The sequence below is a fragment of the Cantharellus anzutake genome (assembly GCF_015039405.1).
Source record: "Cantharellus anzutake strain C23 chromosome Unknown EI90scaffold_32, whole genome shotgun sequence".
Taxonomy (NCBI): Eukaryota; Fungi; Basidiomycota; class Agaricomycetes; order Cantharellales; family Hydnaceae; genus Cantharellus; species Cantharellus anzutake.
Window position 1 is genome coordinate 745,906 of NW_024066982.1, and position 22,002 is coordinate 767,907.

The following is a 22,002-nucleotide window of genomic DNA, read 5'->3' on the forward strand; positions in this document are numbered from 1 at the left end:
ACTCGTTGAGGCCATCACATGGGGAAGGGACAGCACCAAATCTTCCGCTTCCGCTTGTCCTTATTGGGTTCCGTCATTCTTGTGGAAAATCATTCAACACGAGGGTATTCGGATTGAGGCAACCTTACCCCAAAAATTTGGGGTCATTATTCTCGCCATACGTCATCGCCATGTGGTCGATTCTACTATAACCGCAAAAGGTAACATTCAATTCGTGGGCAATTTCACTACCTAGAGATCGTTGGGACATCGCGTCTTCCGTGTACGAGTCTCTTTTGTTCAGCCCCGAGGCTATCTCTCGCATGTATGCTGATCACTCAATCCCATATTACTATTCATTTTCACGTTGCGTCGACCTCGTCATAATACCAACAATTAAGTGTGGGGTGGCAAGGGGCTGAAAGCTCAGTTGAGAACTATCATTTTGGGAAGTGTGTGTTCCCTCATTTGGTCATGTTCAATACGGCGTATGCCGAGAGACAAGCACCTCGAAATTTTCTGCATCATCAGCCTCGACCGCAAGGCACTTCTGGACGTTGTGTGTGCGCGTGTCTGTCTTGGCCCACACTTCATAAATCCATACCACTTCTGGACGATTCACCAAACGCTGAGGTTGCATTATTCCGTCCATTATCAGTTGGCATCAGTGACCACTTCGATATCTGATCTTCTGATCGAGCGAGCCTCCGCTCCGGATGCTCGTAAGCGAATGCAGGATGAGTCTGTTCTCTGCCCCTAAAATGCGTTCTCACACTAGTCAGTAGCCTCAGCATCCGGAGATACGCTGTTACAGTCTTTCGGTCTCCGCAGGCTATCCATGAACGCTCATTACCTCGCTGGGCTTGGTGGCTGGAGGGATCAGGATGCTTCCCGCGCAAGCGCCTAGGTTTTCCGTGCGCGCCACAAGCTATATTTTGAAGGCGTATCGACGATGTGTTGTTGACAATCAACTAGTACTACTTCGGACCTCCTGAACTTGACAGCTTTATCATCCACACCGTACAGCCATGGAATGTACATTCGCCCTCAGCCCACAAAAGCCAATAACCATTCTAGGGCAACATGAGATCCATTGTTTGCCTCTTATCCGCAGTCTATCATCACTAATAATAGTAATGAGTGGTCATTCAGTGATTCTCGAACTAACGCCCCATCCGTCAAGACTGTTTCGGACCTTCCCGACATCCGAGTACTTGTCAACGATTGTCTAATTTAGCTATTGCGACCTTTGTTTCTCGTGCTGTACACGAGCGTGTTGTTTCATCTTGCATAGTCCCCGCTGCCCGTGCAAGACCAGTTTTGAAGCGCCCCAGATGGGTTGCTCTTGTTGCCTCACAACAAGGGAAACTCAATTTGGCAAATCCATTCAGTCCTCTGAATGATAGCTTTCGACCTAGGGGTTTATGGTCGTGCAATCGCGATCGACCATTATTGTGTTTGCCGAGCCGCTTTTGTACTGGTTCTCATACACAGCCCTCGAGGCTGAATGAATGTTGATTCCCAATCAGCTCCGCGGAATCATCACGCGCACGATGCTTGTATGGATTTGCATGATTTCGTTGTGCTATGATATTCCCCTAAATTTGGCCTGGCCTTGGTTAAAATACGCCGCCTCTTCATCGAGCAGCTCCATAACCTTTTGCCCAACCGCCTCTCACATCCCTATCCCTCGCCACTTTTCTCATCCTAAACCTACGGAACACTTATAACAGAGGCTTCAAACCATTATCTTGGAGGCCAACAATGCGTTATCTGAACTTCGTCATCAACCACGTGTTCATGCCACCTAGGCTGCCTCAGAAGGCGGACAGGCCAGAGTGCATAGGTGATCTTCTGTCGACCGTCTACGACGCAATCGAGATTTACAGGAAGAAGTATGCTACGCCCGAGCACGAAGCGCTGTGGGGCGTTCTGTCAAAAATGGTAGATACGCTGCGACAGATTAACGAGCGCCCGGCGGGTGGGATCCGTGAGTGTGTCGAAAGCATGCATCCCGGAGGTAGGTTGGCTAGATTGCTGAGCTTAAATACTGGCAATGACACCGAAATGAACGCAGACACCATCGCCATTTTCATTCGTGCCCAAAACGCGGGTGTTGTGATGCGTTGTGGCGAGGATAGTACGATATTCGAGAGTTTCGAAGTATCACCAAGGAATCAAGACGCAATGGCCTGCACCGGAAAGCTTGTCCGTTCCTTTCCCGGACCTGCCATTGCCGTTCAGAATGACATCGTGCAAGATCCGGCTTTTTCCGAAGAATTGGCAGCATTCCTAACTCAGATGGACACGGATTCATTGGAAGCCGCCCAGGTGATGACCAGGAAGGCGAGGAGCGACGTCGTTGAAGAGCGCGATACGACCCACCCCCGATATATAACAGAATTGCTGACCGGGGTGCTATATGGACTAGGAAAGCCTGCAGATATTCCTCGTATCCGGAAGAGGACGTCGGATGACGTCTTGTGGGATAGTGCTCACCTCCCATGGAGGCGTAGCCCCATCTGGCTCGTCGTCCGTGTCGCCTTGCAAACTACGATTCACCGAGAAACTTCGAGTACGAATGAATACAAGTCGTTTATGGTGTTCTTTCTGGCTGAGATTTTGCGTCGTGGTGTCAAGGAGTCTTTGCCAGGCCACCTCCTTTATTGCATGCGTGCTAAACTCAGCCGTCGGCTCTTTAAAATCCAGTCCTTCGTAGATCCGACTCTTGTCACCGATGTCCATGAGGTCGTTGTTGATACTGAACGGCTTCTCCAAGAGCGATGGAAGGCTGTTCAAGATGCGCAGGCGCGAGCACCGGAGTGGGCGCCAGATGAGTTAGATGTGGTCGGGGATACTAGCCTCACCCTGACAAACGCCGGGCCCTACATCAATGCTGCTCTTGCCCCAGTGGCAGCTGATGATGTCGACGCTGAATTTTCCCCGAACCATTACCCACGGCTATGTGATCTTCCCTTCGAAGACTTGCCCAAAAATCTTCAAAGGGCCGTGGATGCCGATGGATACATTGCGCTGTGGGATTTCGAGTGTTGTGTACAGGATCGCATCGACAACTGGGTGCACTTTCATACTCGCCCAGTCAGTCGCGAAAAGGCCTGTGACATACTGTCTGATTGCATGACGACGTACGCCAAATGCGCGAGCAAGCTGTATGCGCGGGTTCCGGAACAACAGTCGGTCATGCTGCTCACTCTCCTGGAGCTTTGGAGGGCCCTTGATATTGTGGCGCTGAAAAGCTGTCCTCTTTTAAACGACTATTCTCCCGAGGTTCCCCTTACTCTTTATGAGGCGCTCCTGCTTCGGAAGGCAAAACCCCTGGAACGCATCTTCAGTATTCAGATGTATCTACGCGATCGCTACCGTAAAGCTGGTCGTATTCCTCGATCGGTTTTCTCGGAGGTCATCGACGACAAGACCTTCGCAGTCAAATTTTTTAACTCGTCTTTCCTACTCCAGGAACTGAAGTTGCGTATAGAGGAGCAAGCAAGGGCGAAGCGATGTCAAAAGCTTGAGGAGCTTGAGGAGTTGAATCGTGAACACGGAAGAAAGATGGAGCTTGCAAGTACGATTTGAGGCTGGGTATACAAGTAATCATCGACTAACTTCCTTCTGTAGACTCCCTTGATCACAGCTTTGTCAGCGATACGAAGCACGATAGTAATTGCCGAAAATGCCGATACGAACGGCAGGCGGAAGCTATGACGATAAACATTCATGAATGGCCGCTTCCGGAGGATCAGATGCGGGCCGAAATTGCTGTGTTCGAACTGGCAGTTCCTCAGGTTTTCAAGACTTGGAGGAGAACGACATATTGGCTTCTCTACGATATCTGTACACCCCCTCTCCATCGGGAAAAAGTATCCCCATCAACGACTCTAGAAAGTTATGCTTCTCTCAATAGTCTCTCCGAGTTCCTTGCCGCTGACTCCCAACGCCGTATCTCATTGGCATCCCAAGAGAAATCCTTCTTGAAGTCCCATTATAAAGTCGTGAAAATCCCAGCCGATGGAGATAAGGTCTGCCTCCGGAACGCACTGTCATATCGACTATGGGACGAAAGTGAGGAGACTTGGGTACATCCTCCATCTGAAAACTCCAGTCTTGGCCATAGAACGACCACACAGACAACGCTACTGTCACCTTATCTTTCCTTGGAGCGATTTGGGAAGGGGACTTTCCACACTTCAAATGATATTCTTGCGAGCCAGCATCAATGTCCACAGTCGCTCAGCCTCCACGAGTTCATTGCATTCGGATCGTTGCGCGCCGGGGCTCGGTTACAATGGTACAATATCGCTCGAGAGATCCCCTCGAGAAACCTCAGTTTCAACCGGGAGGAAGTTTATGACCTTATCTCTCGGGCCGCGTGCCAAATTGGCTCTGTTTCCGATGACGGTGTCTGGGAGTGGCATGCGTGTCTGCAAGATGAGCGGTTTGGTGATGTGTTGTTGGACGTCCTTGATCAGCTAGGAACGGACATCGAAGGGAACTGGAACCAGAGTGTCACGGTACTGACGATCAATGCTCTAGTTTCTCGACTGTTGACTTCAGTCGTAGAGGGATCGGTCGTTGACAAAGCGTACAGACTGCTACGGAAGATCCGGGACATCACTATGTGCTGGTTGCATGAACTTACTGCGCTTCAGTCGGAAGTTGAACGTGAATCCGAACGGGACAAATATCAAACAGCAATATGCCGAACAGCTGCGACTTGTAGGAGTACTTTTGACGTCGATCCATTCCATGCTGGTCCTTTGCTTCAGACTTCAGAGGATGTCGCCATTTTCATCGAATGCGCTATTATTGTCCAAAACTATTCTCCCAAAGACATTTCCAGTGCAGATCCCCATCTGTATCAATTGCTTCTTCAAGATCAGCGTCTAGCCTGCAGCATGGAGGAACTCCTACTTACCCGAGTGCTCGAAAGGGAAACCATGCAGGGTATTAGCAGCGCGATGAAAAGCATTTGGAGCAGCTTCCACTCGACATGTTCCTGGAGAAGGTTGCCAGAACCTAATGATCGCTGGTTGACCACTACCGTCGTCGGTGAACGAGCTCAGGCCGTCTACTTCAACGTATTGAGTGGCACTTTGCTCATTGATGGAGAACTACTTGATCGATTGCCACCTGAAATGGTGGGGCATCCGATGTATAAAGAACTTTTCGGTGAGGTACGAGCCATTTTTACCTGCGGTAGGACTCGTCGTTTATGATTCGCTCGCAGAAAAACTTGGATGTTGTGCCCTCGGATATGATCGGAATGAAATATGCTACTAGAGCCAGTGTATCCTGTGCGGAAGATGGTCGCCAGGTTAGTTCACAACGGGCTAATATTGGAGCCAATGTTCACCTCCAAGCAGATAATTCATTTTGCTTTGCGAGATAAGGAACTCATTCTGCGAAGTAGATTCCCCGCGCTTGGTGGGGAGAACTGCCGGGTCTCGGAGTTACTACCACGCAAAATTTTTAAGGATGACCTCCCGTCTATTCTAGTCGATGATTGTCTTCACTGGTTGGAATTATCTACATGTCAAGTTGAGCTGCGGCCTAAGGAAGCACCCTGGAGATCTTCGTCATCAAATTGGTACTTGCGCCGTAATACGTGCTTTTCGTGGACCATGGATAAAGAACCCTCCATCGAACTGGTTGACTGTCGAAGCCGCACGGCAGAAATGATTTGTGCCATTCTCCGACCACTGGATGCTTCAAACAACGTTCTCATCATGAGGTCGTCAATGCATGAACTCCTAGTCAATCTTCCCCGGCTCCAGCTTTCCTTCACCCTGAAAGGCGGGAGGCTCTGTTCACTGGACATCCCAGGCTTCGAAATAGATCATGAGAATCAATCAACAGGAACCATGCTGGGTCTTCGGAGTCAACTTGCTCTGCGCCAGAGTGGGGATCGGCTAGCTCATGTCGCAGAGCCGGGTTATTCTAGGCGTGTTATCATCCCCATAGGACGTGCATTGATCACAGGAGATGGCGATCACGTTGCTGTTACCATCGATCACTCAGGATCGCGTCGTGTCCATTATTGTGATTTTGATGTCGATACCTTGCTCGGCCGTTTGGTCGGAGACGGGAGCTTATTTAGCACGCTGTTCCAGGCGTACCTTCATGCCATTACCAGTTACTGCCTGTCCGATCCACTCACATTTGTGTCGGGAACCGAGGAGGGGCTTCAAATCCTTCGCTCGGCGCGTTGCAAATCGTTCCAAAGCCTCAACGACCCGGAGCGTGGGCTTCTACATCAATTGTCGGCGTTGACACCATCCAGGAATTGGTATCCTCCACATCTGCAGGTGATGCAACAAACAGCCTGGAACAAAGCGCTTAGTCCCATTGTTCAACACGATGCCTTCTGGAGAGAAGCTCAGTCAATAGTAAAGTGGGGTGACCAGATGCAGGTCTTCCATCCTGTCGTGAGCATCGGTGACAGGCACGATACGAGACAACCCCATCTACTATCTCGAGCGGGTTACCGCAACGCGGTCTGGTACGGTGCTGGCGTTCCACGGGATGTGAGCGTCGACACGGTGTACGAGTCTCGGGACGCTGCAAACGGACTTGACGTCACTAGGATTCGTGATACGGCAAACGTTTCTAAGGTGTGCCATTGTCCTCATCCGCTAAAGACCCCGGACAATCTATTATCTCACATCAAATCATGGAGAGAAGAAATCGTGGGCTGTTCGGCTGGCGACTCGTCGGGTGCACGTCTGGGATATAGCAAAGAATGGCTGTCTTTGAACATGCCGAACACATGGATTCCTTTGTACGATGCTTGTCGATCGGCTGGGTGGGTGAACATACTGTTCAAAGCGGCTTTCAGTTTTTCAGCAATGGAGTATTCTGGTCATCAGTCCAAAGAACTAATCTCTGCCTTTCTCGCGTTCGCACGCTATCCTGAGTTCTGTTCCATCAATCCACCGTCATGGCCGCGGTACAATTTCACGATGGGTTGCGTAGCGTCTGCGTCGCAACTCAATAGTGCCGTCATGGAGTTCGTCACTCGTTTCGAGGACACACAGACCTACCATACATCACTTTCTGAGGGCATTTTTGGTCAACGCCTGAAGGAATACAGCGCCCAAGTATCTTCTGAGGTTTCGTCATTCGTCGCAAATTTAACTGACCAATGGGATCATGGGCCCACGAACGAACCGATCTTGCCGAGTACACGGGACAGCAATCAACACCTGATCGACACCTCGCTTGCCATGGTTAGAGTGACAGAGCTGTTTGAATCATGGTTCAGAAACTGGGAACTGTGCAATCACATCCGGCAAGTCCAGAGGGTTTTGGACAATCGTCGGGCTCAAGATGCTCCGGCGCTGCCTATATACTCGTTCCGGACCTCTTTGCGAGCGGAAGAAGTGCGACCATCCTTCGTGTCATACTGCGATGTGTTTCTTCGGCAACCTCCAAGCCCCGCGCCTCCGCCTTTCAAAGCGCCCTTAGACCACGATAATATCAAGAGACTCGTTTCGACTCTTCATTCCTCTGCAGATCCACTGTTTCGAAGGTACGGAAATTACCTCACATCTAGCTGGGATGCTCTGCAGAATGTCGGCATGCGGCCGGCGGAAATCCTTCAAGAAGACCAGCTTCGCCGCGCTCATCAGATGTGCGAAACCCATCTCTCCTGCACTTTGGAGCAAATCAAACAAGCAATGGATCCAGATGCTGGCCTTGAGGCACCACAAGAGGTCATGCGAGTCGCCGGACTCTGGCCGAAGACCACTATTCGCTCGTTACTGTGCCACTTATCAGCCTCACCGCACTCAAGAATTGACCTTGCCCTTGGGTGGAAAAATGCCTTCGTTTGCCTTGCCCATTCCATACTGCTTTTGCAGCGGTGGCAGAGATTGATTAGATTAAGACACAAACCTGATGAATTCTTGAATGAGTATCAAAACAATACTGATTTACGTGACATTTCGGATAGATTAGACTGGCTGTTGGTCCAGGTGAGTATGTCAGTTCTTTAGCGTAAATAATGGTATCAACTTTTTGATTGCGTTAGATTGACTCCAACTTCCTTATTCGTCCTGTTCAAGTTGAGGTTGCACGCAACATGATGTTTCCTCGATTGCAGGACAACACTATCTTTCAACTTAATATGGGGGAGGGAAAGTCGTCCGTTATCGTTCCGCTGATTGCCACCTCTCTGGCGGACGGACAAAAATTGGTGAGAATCATCGTACCGAAACCTTTAGCGAATCAAACGTTCCAGTTGCTGGTCCGGCGCCTGGGTGGCTTGGCCAATCGGCGGATATATTGTGCACCCTTCTCCCGTGCCATCGCCGTAAAGGATGAGCTACTCCAAAGGATGTATCATGAATGCATGCAGACTGGTGGTATATTGGTCATGCAGCCTGAACACATCCTGTCGTTCAAGCTCATGGGCATATATCGACAAATCTCCGCTAAAGCACCGGACAACAGCGCACCAAATACGCTATTGGAATTACAACGATGGCTGGATGCCAACGTTAGGGACATTTTGGACGAGAGTGATGAAATCCTAGCGGTCAAGTACCAACTCATATATACATTCGGCGTCCAGGAGCCTCTAGAACATTATCCTGACCGATGGACCGTGGTGCAATACGTTTTTTCTGTCTTGAGTGGCAACACTCAAATCCTTGAGGAACTGGTTTCTCATGGAGGCATCGAACTTGTGCAACGACGATGCGGATGCTTCCCTCGCCTTCGCATTCTCAAACGCGAAGCTGGAGATAAGCTTATACACGCACTTGTGCATGGAATAATGACGGGGGGATCTCCGGATTTACCGCCACTGAGGCTGCTTCATGGTAGGCTGCGGCAAGAGACAATGGCTTTCATCAGCGAAAGGTATCCTGGAGAGCTCCATGAATTGCGAAATCACTGCCATGGCAATGGTCACATATGGAACACTCTGCTCCTATTGAGAGGCCTTTTTGCGTACGGAATACTCGCATACGTTCTCGCTGAACGGAGGTGGCGAGTAGACTATGGGCTCGATCTCACACGGTCACTTCTCGCAGTCCCTTATCGTGCAAAGGATGTGCCTGCACCAAGGGCGCAGTTCAGTCACCCGGACGTCTGTATTTCGCTGACATGTCTTAGCTATTACTATGGCGGTTTATCTCATGATCAACTGGATACGTGCTTCGAACTTCTCCAACAACTGGGGGATCCTGAGACGGAATATCACAGGTGGATAAAAGACAACTGCTTGGTGCCTCAGTTCCGGGATTACAGCAGTTTCAATCCAGATGATCACAGACAAAAAATAGACCATCTCTATCCAGCTTTTGAGAGAAACCAGGCGACAATAAACTTCTTCCTCTCTCATGTTGTTTTTCCAAGGGAGGCCAAAACGTTCCCGCAAAAACTTTCCACATCTGGTTGGGACATCGCCGAACGGAGACAACATGTAACCACAGGGTTCAGTGGGACGAATGACAATCGCGACCTCCTCCCCACTTCTATTACGCAAGATGATATCCCCGCGCAATCAAGCACGAATGTGGAGGTGTTGGATCTTATCTTCCGACCGGAGAACAATCATTACCGAACTGCAGACAGCAGCAAATTTCTGGACCTCATCGTTGAGGAAACTCCTCAAATCCGAGTTCTGTTAGATGTAGGCGCTCAAGTTTTGCAGTACTCCAATAAGGAACTGGCATCGATGTGGCTTTCGCGAATCTCAGAGGCAGATGCAGATGCTGCGATCTTCTTCTCTGATGATGACGAGATCCACGTTATCAAGCGCGACGGAGAAACGGAACGATTTATTTCATCCTCATACAGATACCAGCTTGACCGTTGCCTCGTGTATCTTGACGACTCCCATACGAGAGGCACTGATTTGAGATTGCCCATTAATTATCGCGCAGCAGTTACATTGGGTCCGAAAGTGACAAAGGATCGATTGGTTCAGGGTGAGTCTTTTCAATATTGTGATCGAATCGTATTAGCCGACGCGGAAACGTGCGTTTTTAGGATGTATGCGAATGCGCCAGTTGGGGCGGGGGCAATCTGTCATATTCTTCGCACCTCCCGATGTGGATCGCGCAATTCACAGGGTCTCTGCCAAGGAGAGTGAAGGACAAATCACTGCATACGATGTCGTTTTTTGGTCCATCACTGAGACATGTGCAAGCCTACAGCGCTATAGCCATCACTGGAGAGAGCAGGGCGTTCATTACACTGACAGGCGATGCGCATGGGAAACGTTTTGGTCATCCGGTGCCAGTGATACCTCCGAGCTGAAGAAGTATTGGTTGCAACCCGAGTCGAAGTCTCTAGAGGAAATGTATGGACCCGTCTCGCCTTCGGCAAAATTGGGACAGGAATCACCCCACCACCCGGAAGCTGACTGCAGAGAAATCGAGGAGAGGAGTCGTCCATTCTCATTCTCTAGGGAAAGTGGGCTAGCAAGACTAGAACAAGAACAAGAGCGCGAGCTAGAGCTTGATCTTGAACGAGAGCAACAGATTGAGAGACCACGATATTTACCCCCTGCCGTTCATCGTCTGGACGACAGTGTCGTCTCATTTGTGCGGAGCGGTCAAATCCGGCAAAATTCCCCTTCTTTTGTCTTGCTTTTCTCCTCAGTCGTGGTTCCAACCCCACTCTCACAGCAAAGCACTAGATGGACACGGAACCTATTTGCAACCAGAGACTTCGTCACCACCATCAAGGGTTTGGGCACGGAGGACAGCATCGAGTTCCTTCGACCAGTCAACTGGATACTGTCGGGTAACCACGGCTCGACGCTCGTGGTTTGCAGCCCTTTTGAGGCGAATGAGTTACTCCCTGATATTCGCAGCAGCTCCAACATCACACTGCATGTGTACTCCCCAAGAACGAGTCAGTCGATGAAGTCCTTCGATGATCTCAAATTTTACACGATTCCTTTACGAACGAGTTGGCCACACCCTGAGAGTCTTACGATTTCGCAGCTCAACATATTTTCAGGGCAGTTATACCTCAACGACTTCCAAACATACCTCGAACTTTGCAATTTTCTGGGAGTGAATACTACTCATGACGAAAGCAACGAGATAGCGACACAGAGCGATGGCTTCATCTTACCTGAAAACCGCACTGGGGAGATCAGTTTGGTCTGTCCATTCGATATCAGCCCTCTGCCATTCATTAACAGGCTAACAAGTGCCCGGAGGAAAGGTGAGTTCTCCCCCCCCCCCAAGTTCGAAGAGCAACTGTATAACATGACATGTTCAAGGGATGCCCTATACGTCCACTCATCTCGGGCGAATTGTTAGAGGAGCGTTTGTGCGAGAGGAAGAATTTTAACAGAATATTTACTACTAATTTTCTGTCCTGGAAGATTTGTATGGATGTGTACTCGGTTTTCCCAGTGTTTTACGATTGACAATTTCGCTGCGTCCCGGTCCAAGGCACCACGATGCTGAAGTCACTTTCTCCACTTGTGTCAGATCAACATTAACGATACGCAGGGATGGGTACCGTTAGAGGAACTTAAGGGATGAGGTTGACGACCACCCTATCCGTGACCCTCTCAGTTGACGTGGACACATTTATATAATATACGTTGAGCTGTCACCGCTAGGAACAAATGCACGAATAAGATATAAAATATAAGAGTTATCTAGTGGGGCTCGAGGGATGGTCATCATTCGACTCGTGGGTTCCGCCAGCAGCACACAACCCGCTCGAGAGCAGCATGGCTAAACGTTGTCCGATTTTACACTGCTATGGGACGATGGCACGACTCCGAGGCGCTTTTTGCGGTTGTAAAAATTACCCCAGCTTAAAGTGACTACTTGACGGTCCCGCTGGCCCTTTTTGGACCACCGAAAGCCATGTCGACAAGTCATCTTTGAGTTTTCCCCACAATGGGCAACTAATTACCACCAGGTGTCCGTGCGCCCGCAACGATAGGTCTGAATGCGGACAGTCATCTTCTTCGACGAGCACCTTTTCTCGCTTGACGGCTTTGGTGGGTGGTGCAGGTAGAAATTGGCCGTCAAGAGATAAGCCGCCGGGTCTGCTGATACTCAGGTGCGAGGGAGGTTGAAAGGATAGTATCCCTCCAATCAGGTGAATGGTAACGTCATGCATAGAAGGCTAGTGGACCTGTTGTAATCTCGGCAAGAGCACTGAATGGGGTTGTTGCCTTAGTTGGAGCAAGATTATGCAATTAATCGCTCAGCGTTTCAAGTTCAGGGGGAGCAATACGACAAAAAGGAGGGAGGAGGGGGGGGGAAGGGATCAACATTTTCAGGGGTGCATACAACATGCATATGGCGGGGACGGACTGTCAGTTCGGCCCGGGCTGTGTTCGCTGAATCCAAAGGTAGGAAGGGAGGGAATCGAGTGGCCGAGTTCTCTAGGCACACCACGCAGCCTGAACGCTTTATAAGCGCGCACTCATACCAGTGCCACGCCAAAAAAGAGGGAGATGTCGGTGGGGGCAACTGATACGTTAGCCTCCCCGCGATATTATAGTCTCCAGGCATCGCTAGTTGCGCTATCGACGCGATCGGTTTTTTTTTCTCCTAACGTCAAACCTGCGAGCGCAACTGCGCGATGATGATCTGGGGTAGCTAGAGAACCCGAACTGTGCATCAGGATTTACATAAATGTCGACACCCACACCCCGAGCTTTTTCGCGATTACCATGTGGTACAAGCTAGCTAGTACTTGTACTTGTGGGTTCCAAATCTCGCACATGGTACTAGAACCGCAGTTGTCAAAAATGACGATACCGCAGCCTGCTAAGTATTGCATAATGACGACTTCTCACATTGTGAGAGAAGACGTCAGTTGTTGGTGCTCCCGACCGGAGCGGAGGAGGTTCGATGAAGTATGTATTATACTAGCGAACAGCTACTTAGAATTAGAGGATAGGAGGTAACACCTAATCACCACCCGTGTAACAACGTTTGCATCATGCTAGCATAGGAGATTTCTCCCATGCCGTCAAGGCTGGATTGGCCGATGGACCCATGGGTAATTTTTGAGCAATACCGGGGTTACCAGTACTAACGGCGATATTTCGTTGGGGGAATTAGCCACCAACACAGTGTGTGTACGTATGTAACTAGTACACGGGGATTAGTGAGAACGAAGAGTTTTTACCCATCGAACGAATGCGTCACAGAGATATTACTGTTATTGGAGTCTCACGATCATGCCATGCCATGTAAGCCGGCTATTGTGTACGTATGGGAGCCATAGCATTTACGATCTTCCAACTGAGAATCGCGCCGAGATTGATTGTTGTGAGGTGGTCGCTGACGCTGTCCATCCAGCCGGGTCAGGGGAAGAAGTAGGTAGCTTATCTCTGGTGTACCCCTTGTGAGAGATAACGGATGCAGCGTGTGGGTGCGGGTTAACGATAGGTCTGTGATAAGAATCTCTATATATGCATATATATGCGTATAGAGAGGGGAGTGTGTGTGCGTATGAGAACAGGGGAGTGATCGCCATTAATTTCGATTGCTCGTTGCGCAGAGCGGAGGCCTGGAGGCCGATCAGGCTGTACAGTCCCGAACTGCTATAGGGTTGAACCAGATGAAAGAGCTGTGTTTGATGGCTTCATCTAGATGTTGCGTTACATAGCGATATTGATATGAAAGCGGGACTAGGCGGTGTCAAGGGCGCTTAAAAGTTGTTGACAAGTCCAGGTTGGTTTTTTGGGCTCTGAAAGAAACGCGGAGCGCGGCGCCGCGTGTCAGGGAAATTCCAATACGTAAATGACCGGAAATTCGAGACCGGGGTGAAATGTTTGCAGGGAAAGGTTGGAATGGAAAAAATTGAATTGGAAAGCCTGAAATAAGGGTTTGGCGGGTTTTTGGATTGGAATTTCCCAAGCAATTTTTTTACCCCTGCCCCAATCTCAATAACTAGTTATGGTCTTTTTTTTCTCTAAACCCTCCACGTCCTCTCCCCCACCTTTGACTCACTGATAGTCCTATCTATCCTCTGGGGCTTGCCATCAAAACCCTCACTCTCATGTCAACAGCTGCTGCTGCGATGGTCGCGGCGACTACCCCGACTCACAAGTTCACGAACGGCTACGATCATCCTGACACTACTACTAGTACTAGTACTACTCACCTTTCCTCTGGCGGCAAGTACGAAACGATCGTAACGACACCATGGGACAACTTTATCACCCTCCTCGTCCTCCTCGTGGAGACCGTCATCTCTTTCTTCAAGCGACTTTGCGCGAAGCCTGATTACATGCCTAGAGTTTACACGCCTGGGAGACCTGTTTATTGGAAGGCCTATAAGAGGGATCCAGAAGACATTGTCACGAATAGGTGGAAGAAGAGTTTGGAGGAGAGCGGTGTCAAGGAAGGTGAGGGGGAGAGGAATGTCGCCGAAGCGGAGGTTCGGGTAAAGTCGAAGAAGAGAGAGATAGAGACGGTATCAATCAGGTCGTTCGTACTCTCCAGGTGTCCAAGCTTACTGAAAGGTGAGTCTTTGTTCGATTGTCGTTGGGTGATTGCGTGCTTTTTGGTCGTTATCGAGCGCTAACGATTGCACATCACTCCACGGCTGGTAGATTATGTCCCTACGTGGTGGCTTAGGGCGTAAGTTGTGTCCATTCTCTCCCCCCCCCACTCTCACTCTACTTTCCGGGGTGAAGATTTTCTTTGAAAAGGGGACTTATTTTACCTCTTCGCCCCGTCGCGCGTTCGTATTAAAACATACAGTGGGCATCTCAATACGATCTATTGCGTCGTGGGTGACTTTACCAAGAAAGATCTAGTCGAATACGAGCGGTATGTCGACCCCATCCATCACTAACTCAACGTCGCCTGTACTGACGGGGCTCCTCAATCCACCACCTGGATTATCGCGTTATTCACTTGCCTCTTTCGCACTCGGATTCTTTTTTTTTTTTTCTCACAGGACACTCTTACGGCTTCCAGATGGTGGAACAATGTACGTCATTTCCCCACTGGAAAAAAAACCAAACCCCAATCTCACGTTGACTATTCTTGTTGACCGACCGGTGACAACTTTGTAACAAACTCGTAAACATCCAACGCGTCATCATTTCTCAATCGATATCGTAAACAGTGGTCTAGACTTTACACCGCCCTCGTACGAACGTCCACTTGACCCCAAGACGCCTATCGTCGTCGTTTTGCATGGTCTTTCTGGAGGTACGCGCTACTTTTGTATTCGATAACCACCACCTCTCTTTTCATCTCTTGGAACCATTTTCCCCCATTCGTTCGTTCGCTTTGTTGTTCACTTTTTTTTTAGCCGACGACCTTCATGATCGTCAAAATGGCTTTTCATTTATTTTATTTTTTAAATGAATCCGAGAGATTGCTTTAACTGACGCCAACACACACACACATTCCTCTCTTCTTTCCATTTTTGTCCCTTATCTTCTCTAATCGCTTTTCCATCGATCCATCCTACGATATTCATTCCCGATAACGGCGGTCATGGATTCATTCACCCAACCCAACTAACCCCCCCCCTCCCCCTTCCCCTCGTTACATCGTTCAATCTTCGACCAATGAAAAAAAAAAAACACACGGAAATGGAATCTTGGGGTTGGTGGGCTTTTCTATCTAGGTTCGTTCGAATCGTATGTGAGAGACATTCTCGCTGCCGCAACTGCACCCAAGGAGAAAGGAGGATTAGGATATCGTGGAGTTGTGATGAATTTTAGAGGATGTGAGTTCTACTTCGTTTCTTTTTTTCCCTTTTTTCGTTCGGTTCGGGATTCGAGCTTGCTCGCTAATCTACACATACCACAACTTGCACTTTCGAAAAAACAAAAACAAAAACGTCACAAGGCGCCGGCGTCCCTCTCACGACGGCCCAACTCTATGGAGGAGCCCATACAGAAGATATCCGATCCACTATCCTTTACCTTCGTCAAGCGTATCCTGAGGCTCCATTGTTGGGCGTTGGGTTCTCGTTGGGCGCAAATGTATTGTCCATGTATGTTGAGGAAGAGGGCGCTAGCTGTGCGTTGTCGAGTGTTTGCGTTTTGGGAAATGTAAGTGACCATTTCTAACCCCGCACCCTTCCACGAAAAAAAAAAAAAAAAACTCGACTTCTCATTTCTTTTCATTTTCTTCTCCATTTCCAGCCATGGAACCTGAACCTCAACAGTGACCGTCTCGAAAAACGATTCCTCTACCGCAACATCTACGCCAAAGCAATGGGCGGAAACCTCCTCTTCCTACTCCAAGGTCACCTCGAAACTCTCGCCAAGCTAGCACCCACAAAAGCCACTCCCCACATTCAACACCTCCTCACCATGCGTGCACCGACTCTAAAAGATTTCGATCATCACGTCACGCGATTCATAGGGGGGACACCACCCAAGTACCCGTTCGCATCAGCCGATCACTATTATGCTGGCTCCACGACTCATAAGAGGACACACGAGATCATGGTCCCCTTCTTGGCGTTCAATACGGAGGACGATCCCATCGTCGCTGAAAACCCTATAGAGGAGATCGAACGCGATGGGAAATTCGTCTGTCAGGTGGTTACGCCTTATGGAGGACATTTGGGATGGTTCGAAGGTGGGAAGGGGATTGCGAGTGGGTTGGGGTTGGCTAAAGGTGGGCCACCTCCTAGATGGGTTAGGAAACCTGTTCTGGAATGGTTGGAAGCTACCGGTGAGGATGTAGCGGATCTTTCGGGTGGTGGTGGTGTTGGTGTTGGCGAAGGGGCGGAAGGGAGGGGGTTGAAGAGGAAGTTTAAGGTCGTGAAGAATGAGAGAGGGTTTACGATGTTGGAAGGGAGTGACGTCGTTGGGTACAAGTTGCTCGTCAAGGTTGACAAGGTTAAGCAGCCTGAACCGGCTGGGCATTCACAGGCTGTTGGGAGTGTGGCTTAATCTTTTTTTTTTGGCTGCTATGGGGCCGAAAAGTTGCATCCCTTTCTTCTGTGTCCAAACGCTTACCATTGCTTGCTGCTTCTTTTTTATTCCTCCATCTTTCAACTATAGATCGATCATTTATTGACACCTAGCTTGACACATTGACAGTACTGTTGCTCATACGATCGTCCCTTCCACGTTTCCGATTCTCTCCTCTCTCTCTTGTTGACCAACTTTTGTCGATTCTCAACTGAACGTCTCATTGGTTGGCTTGCATGGGCCTCTGGTTTTCTCTTCTTTACTGTAAATTATATCGCCTCAAACACGTCGTTGATGCACAATAAATAGATGATAGAGCTCGGGTCGACTTCAGTCTGTCTTGTTGCATTATGTGGATTCAGGAATTAACTACATGGCTTGAGATCTCAACAATGTAACCCCTTGTGTGCCCCGTATATGAGTATCGAAACAGAATTGTCATAGCTTTACGGCGCTGCAGTTTCTTTGTTAAGGTTTGGATAGGTGTATCGTATAAACAGGCCTGGGAGTTGGGTCATTATATATCATGACGAACATTCATATCGTTTTCCTTTTTGGGTGGACCTTACTAGGGCGTTTTCTCGTCTTTGTCGCTGCTAGCTAGTGCCAACAATTCGGCCAGTGTAAGAAATCGAGTCCCATTCCTGCTGGGCTGAGGGCGGTAGAGTCCTGGACCATCAGCTAGCACTCAGATACCATGCCAAAGCTTTTCCAAGTTTTAATTGGCAGATAGCACTGCTCGGCTCCCGCCTTCCATATTTCCATATTGGATCTTGGCTCCATAGTTGGTTATAACGTCCGCGGCCTCGCACGCGGCGCTCGTAAGGACTTCCTGAGCCATGGCGAGGAAGTCTCACCACGGTACCAGCGACCGGGAGGAGAGGCCCGTGGGCGCGTGTAACTTTCTGTGGCACCCTATCACCGCTCCGGAGTTTGAGATCGCTTGGGCCTCGGGGAAAGAAGAGTGTAGTGCGTGGCTTTCGATGGCGCTTAGAATAACGTTTGTGAGGCCGTTAATTTCTACCCGTACTTCGGCTCGGGGCCAGGCTCGCTCGTTGTTGCCGGCTTTTATCAAGGCCAAATAGCAGCATATTCCTTTACTGTCATACTCGGGGCGAGTTTGAATCTGGGTTTGATCCCACCGTCACCATTGGAGTTAATGGAAGGGGGAACAACGATGTTGTGAGTAGTATGGGGTGTATATCGGCAAGAGGTCCTGACTACGAAAGCTCGATGGCATGGACCTCTTGCCGATGTACACATGTACACCCCATACTCACACACCGTTGACCCCCCTCCATTAACTCCAATGATTCCTTGCACGTTCCGCATTCATGGCGATGGCCTTTAACTCATCTATTGAGCCAGTGTCGGGACTAAACCCATAGTCCAACAGTAAAAGTTGAACACCCGTTGTACGAACTGACGATCTGTAATATTATCTATCCTCTTTCTAATACGATCCATGTCCCGGACATACTCCTGGACAGTTGAATTCCGTTGTGCCCCCACGTTCAAAGCGATCACGTTGTATCTGTCTGAATTCTAGGGGAACACATTCGTCGAATAGCGCCTTAACGGCTGAGGTCAAGGTCCAGCCTCGCGGTCTCAACGCGACGGCAGATACATACCACGACGCGGCTTTGCCACTTAGCATGTTTTGGAGGTGTTTGATTTCGTCCTTCTTGCGAACTTTGTTCAACTCGAAGTAGGTTTTCATTCCGGCAAGCCAGACTTCGAATGTATCGTAGTTCACGTCACTGCTGTAAGGCTCAGGACCCTTGACTTTTACTCGTGAAGTTGTGTGTTTTTCTTTTTTGAGTAAGGTCAACAGGAGGCTCAGCTCGTTCCTTGAACTCATCCTGTTTAGCCTTCCTACCTTCCTAGCCTTAATAAGTCAAAGTCGTCATCGCCGCTGTCCTCAGGTGGTCCGATGGGGTTAGGTGTTTCGCGAGGAATGATGGCCGGGGGGACGAACATTGAGGCTTTGGGTGCGTATGGTTCCGTACCATAGGATTGGTCTCGGATTTCTTTTCAGATTTATCCTGCCTTTTGGGTGTCGTTGACTTTCGTCTCGCAGCTTTATGTTCAGCTGGCCTACGGGATGCTAGTATTAATGAAATAGGAGCTATCGCGCGTAACTCAGTCTCTAATGTATTAAGATATTTCACCTATCGCGCGTAACTGTAACATGAAAATACAATGAGTTATGCGCAAACACAGATAGGAGGGAAATGGTATCACCTCAGTCTCGTAATGGAGAACTGAGGGAGAGAGAAAAATTACGGCGTCCAGCGTACCTTATACGACTGGCGCCAATATCGCTTAAAGCGATTGCCAGTGTCAACTGGCGATATAAGACAAAAGAAAAATTGGGAGCGCGTAGTATCGCGACTCTGAAACAATGGTCGTTGTCAGCCACGATGATATTAAGTTAAAGAAAAACTTCCCAATCCTCGCTGCAGCTCGGCTGTTGTCGATGAGCGTTGATATTCCAACAACTATATTAACAATCCTCTACCATCGTATGGGAAGGAATAACCTCGTCCGCCTTGCGGGCGTCCTCTACCGATGTATTACGGGGCTAGTCCCCGGAGCGGTATGTCCTTCGCTCTCTGAGTCTGAACCATTGGATGTCATAGAGATTGTTTATCGCGGCACAGGGATATGGTCAGTCTTCACGACTAGCGTGCTCGCCTTGCTTCGCCAAACCTGCGCAGCATGCACGCATTACTTCGGACTCAGCGACAAAATGTTTTCAACGTATTCGAGGTTTACAACAGATGAAGAACGTAAAGTCATGTAGTCCGCAAGAAAGGACACGTTCTTTCAATACGTAAAGGCACCATGACTGAACACGACTTTGAAGCACTCACACACTAAACATCCGGAAGCACAAGCCCATCCAGATTGATGAATGCAATCATCCCTTCCCCTCCCCCGATGCAAACACGATTGCCATATTGTGCGATACGAGAACTGGGCATAAAGTAGTCAGGAAGCCAACAGACGCGAAGGGTGAGATTTCCCCGCCTGACACAAACAGCATGGCGATCAAGGTAAAAGGAGGGTGGAGCAGATGGGCTGAGCGATGGTGAAACTGGGGGAGATATGTCTTCTAGATTTGGGACGCCTAGATATTTTCTCGCTCTGAGGCCCTCGACGCAGATCGTTGAGCCGTCTGCGGAAAATGCAAGTTGACGAAGATCAAAGGCCGGATCGAACTGTCTCTGTTCAATGCAACTCCCGTCAGCAATATCCCAGAGACACACGATGGCATCCTGAGAGGCTGAGACCAACTGGCGGCCATCGGGAGAAAATTCGACGGACAAGACCAATTCAGCATGTCCCTTCAAACCTCGATTAGGGACGTCTGTCGCCGCATCCCACCAAACAACTGCGGTGCCATCATTCAAGGCGGTGGATAGGTGTCGACCATCCGGCGAAAATTCTGCAAATCCGACGAAATCGGTGTGCCCCTTGAGATCTCGATGGATCTCTCCTGTCCCGATATCCCAAACGCGGAGGGCGCGGTCCCTCGAGACCGAGGTCAGATAAAGGTTATCTGAGGAAAACTTCACGGAAAGGATTGGACCCGTACCACCTTCCAGTGTTCGAAGAAGTTGCCCAGTGGCTACATGCCAAACATGCGCATTGCCATCATTCGAGGCTAAATAATGGCCGTCCGGTGAAAATGCAATGGAAAAGACCCAATTGGTATGACCGTCCAGTACTCGAATATTCTCCCCTGTCGCCACGTTCCAAACACGCACAGTGTGGTCATTTGAAGCTGAAGCCAGCAGACGGCCATTGGGTGAATATGCTACAGACCTAACCCAATCTGCATGTCCCCTCAACACTCGGAGAGACGTCCCCGTCGAGGCATCCCAGATACGTATGGCGTGGTCGCTGGAGCCAGAGCCTAGATAACTGCCATTCGGGGAAAAGGCCACGCAAAGAACGCAATCGGTGTGCCCTTTCAATTCTCGAAGAGGTGCTCCGGTTGCGGCATTCCAGATACGGACGGTGCGATCGTCAGAGGCCGAGGCCAGATGACGACCATCGGAAGAATATGTGACGGACCGCACCACACCAGTGTGTCCTTCTAGCTCTCGAAGCGCCGCTCCCGTTACTACATGCCAGATGCGGAACGTACCATCTAACGAAGTCGAGGCTAGGTGACTGCCATTTGGTGAAAATGCCAGCGAGAGGATCCCACTTGCCCAAATCTTCAGTACCTGCGGTGGCCATGATTGGTTGCTGTCCACATCACGGGAAACAATCCGGCATTCGATTGGCCCATTCCTCGGGATTACCGCATTCAATGCGTTACTCGATGGAATAAATGATTGGGCGGCACCAAGTATGGACAGGGATGAAACTGCGAGGGCACCCTTGAATTGCGTGGCTAAACGGTACAAATCACGCGCTACATAACTCAGGTCCAGGCCTTGCGTGTCAGATTCCTACCAGGCAAGTGAGTCACAGCCTATCATTCAGGTTCCAACGTACCAGCCACTGTTGTAGTTCTTTCAGCCCCTGGCAAGCTTTGGCAGTTTTCCCCAATATCCCCATCATTGCAACCCAGTGACAGAGCGCCGGGACGGAGCAGGACAATGCCTCAATTACTTCACTACGTTGGGACTCCAACCTTGGAAGGAGACTGATCCAGTGACAGCAGGCGAACTCGAGCTCAGGTGTCATCAGATTTCCCAATTCAATTCGAAGATCGGGGATTTCAAAATCCATTTGGAATCGCCACACCATTGGGAAATCGTCCAGCGCCTTACACTGTACCAACGACTTGAGCTCTGACAGCATAGCCTTGCGCACCAGCACCGGAAGGGGCTTGAGAAGAAGTGAACTTGGGTCGTCCCCGATTGGATCATAGGTCATCGAGGAACGTCGGTGCAGCGGAGGATCCCCTTTCAGCTGGTGAAGAGATCTATTAGGTCATTGACATTTGTAGGGGAAGAATGTACGTGCCGACGATTCTAAGTGGCTGGCGATACTTATTATCAGAGTGGTCATCCCATTAACACTGGACACTGAGTGGTGCGGAGACGTCCGAATAGACAGCGTCCATGATGAGAAGCTCTCTCTAGCAACATAACATA

At 49.6% G+C, this 22,002-nt stretch overlaps 2 protein-coding genes across 2 annotated transcripts; both read left to right on the top strand.

The window, feature by feature from the left end:
* Positions 1 to 1,743: 1,743 nt before the first annotated feature.
* EI90DRAFT_3125514 (uncharacterized protein) lies at positions 1,744 to 11,310 on the top strand (the record flags this gene model as incomplete). Its single annotated transcript, XM_039063835.1, has 8 exons — positions 1,744 to 1,999; positions 2,057 to 3,562; positions 3,616 to 5,171; positions 5,225 to 5,311; positions 5,361 to 7,970; positions 8,027 to 9,932; positions 9,994 to 11,181; positions 11,240 to 11,310. 8 exons carry the CDS (start codon positions 1,744 to 1,746, stop codon positions 11,308 to 11,310), a joined length of 9,180 nt encoding a protein of 3,059 aa, XP_038914735.1.
* A 2,916-nt stretch (positions 11,311 to 14,226) lies between these two features.
* Positions 14,227 to 16,864, top strand: EI90DRAFT_2924277 (Alpha/Beta hydrolase protein; the record flags this gene model as incomplete). Its single annotated transcript, XM_039054856.1, has 8 exons — positions 14,227 to 14,461; positions 14,552 to 14,579; positions 14,703 to 14,771; positions 14,902 to 14,934; positions 15,073 to 15,173; positions 15,583 to 15,684; positions 15,807 to 16,012; positions 16,106 to 16,864. The coding sequence occupies 8 exons, from the start codon at positions 14,227 to 14,229 to the stop codon at positions 16,862 to 16,864; spliced, it is 1,533 nt and encodes a 510-aa protein (XP_038914736.1).
* Positions 16,865 to 22,002: the final 5,138 nt, after the last annotated feature.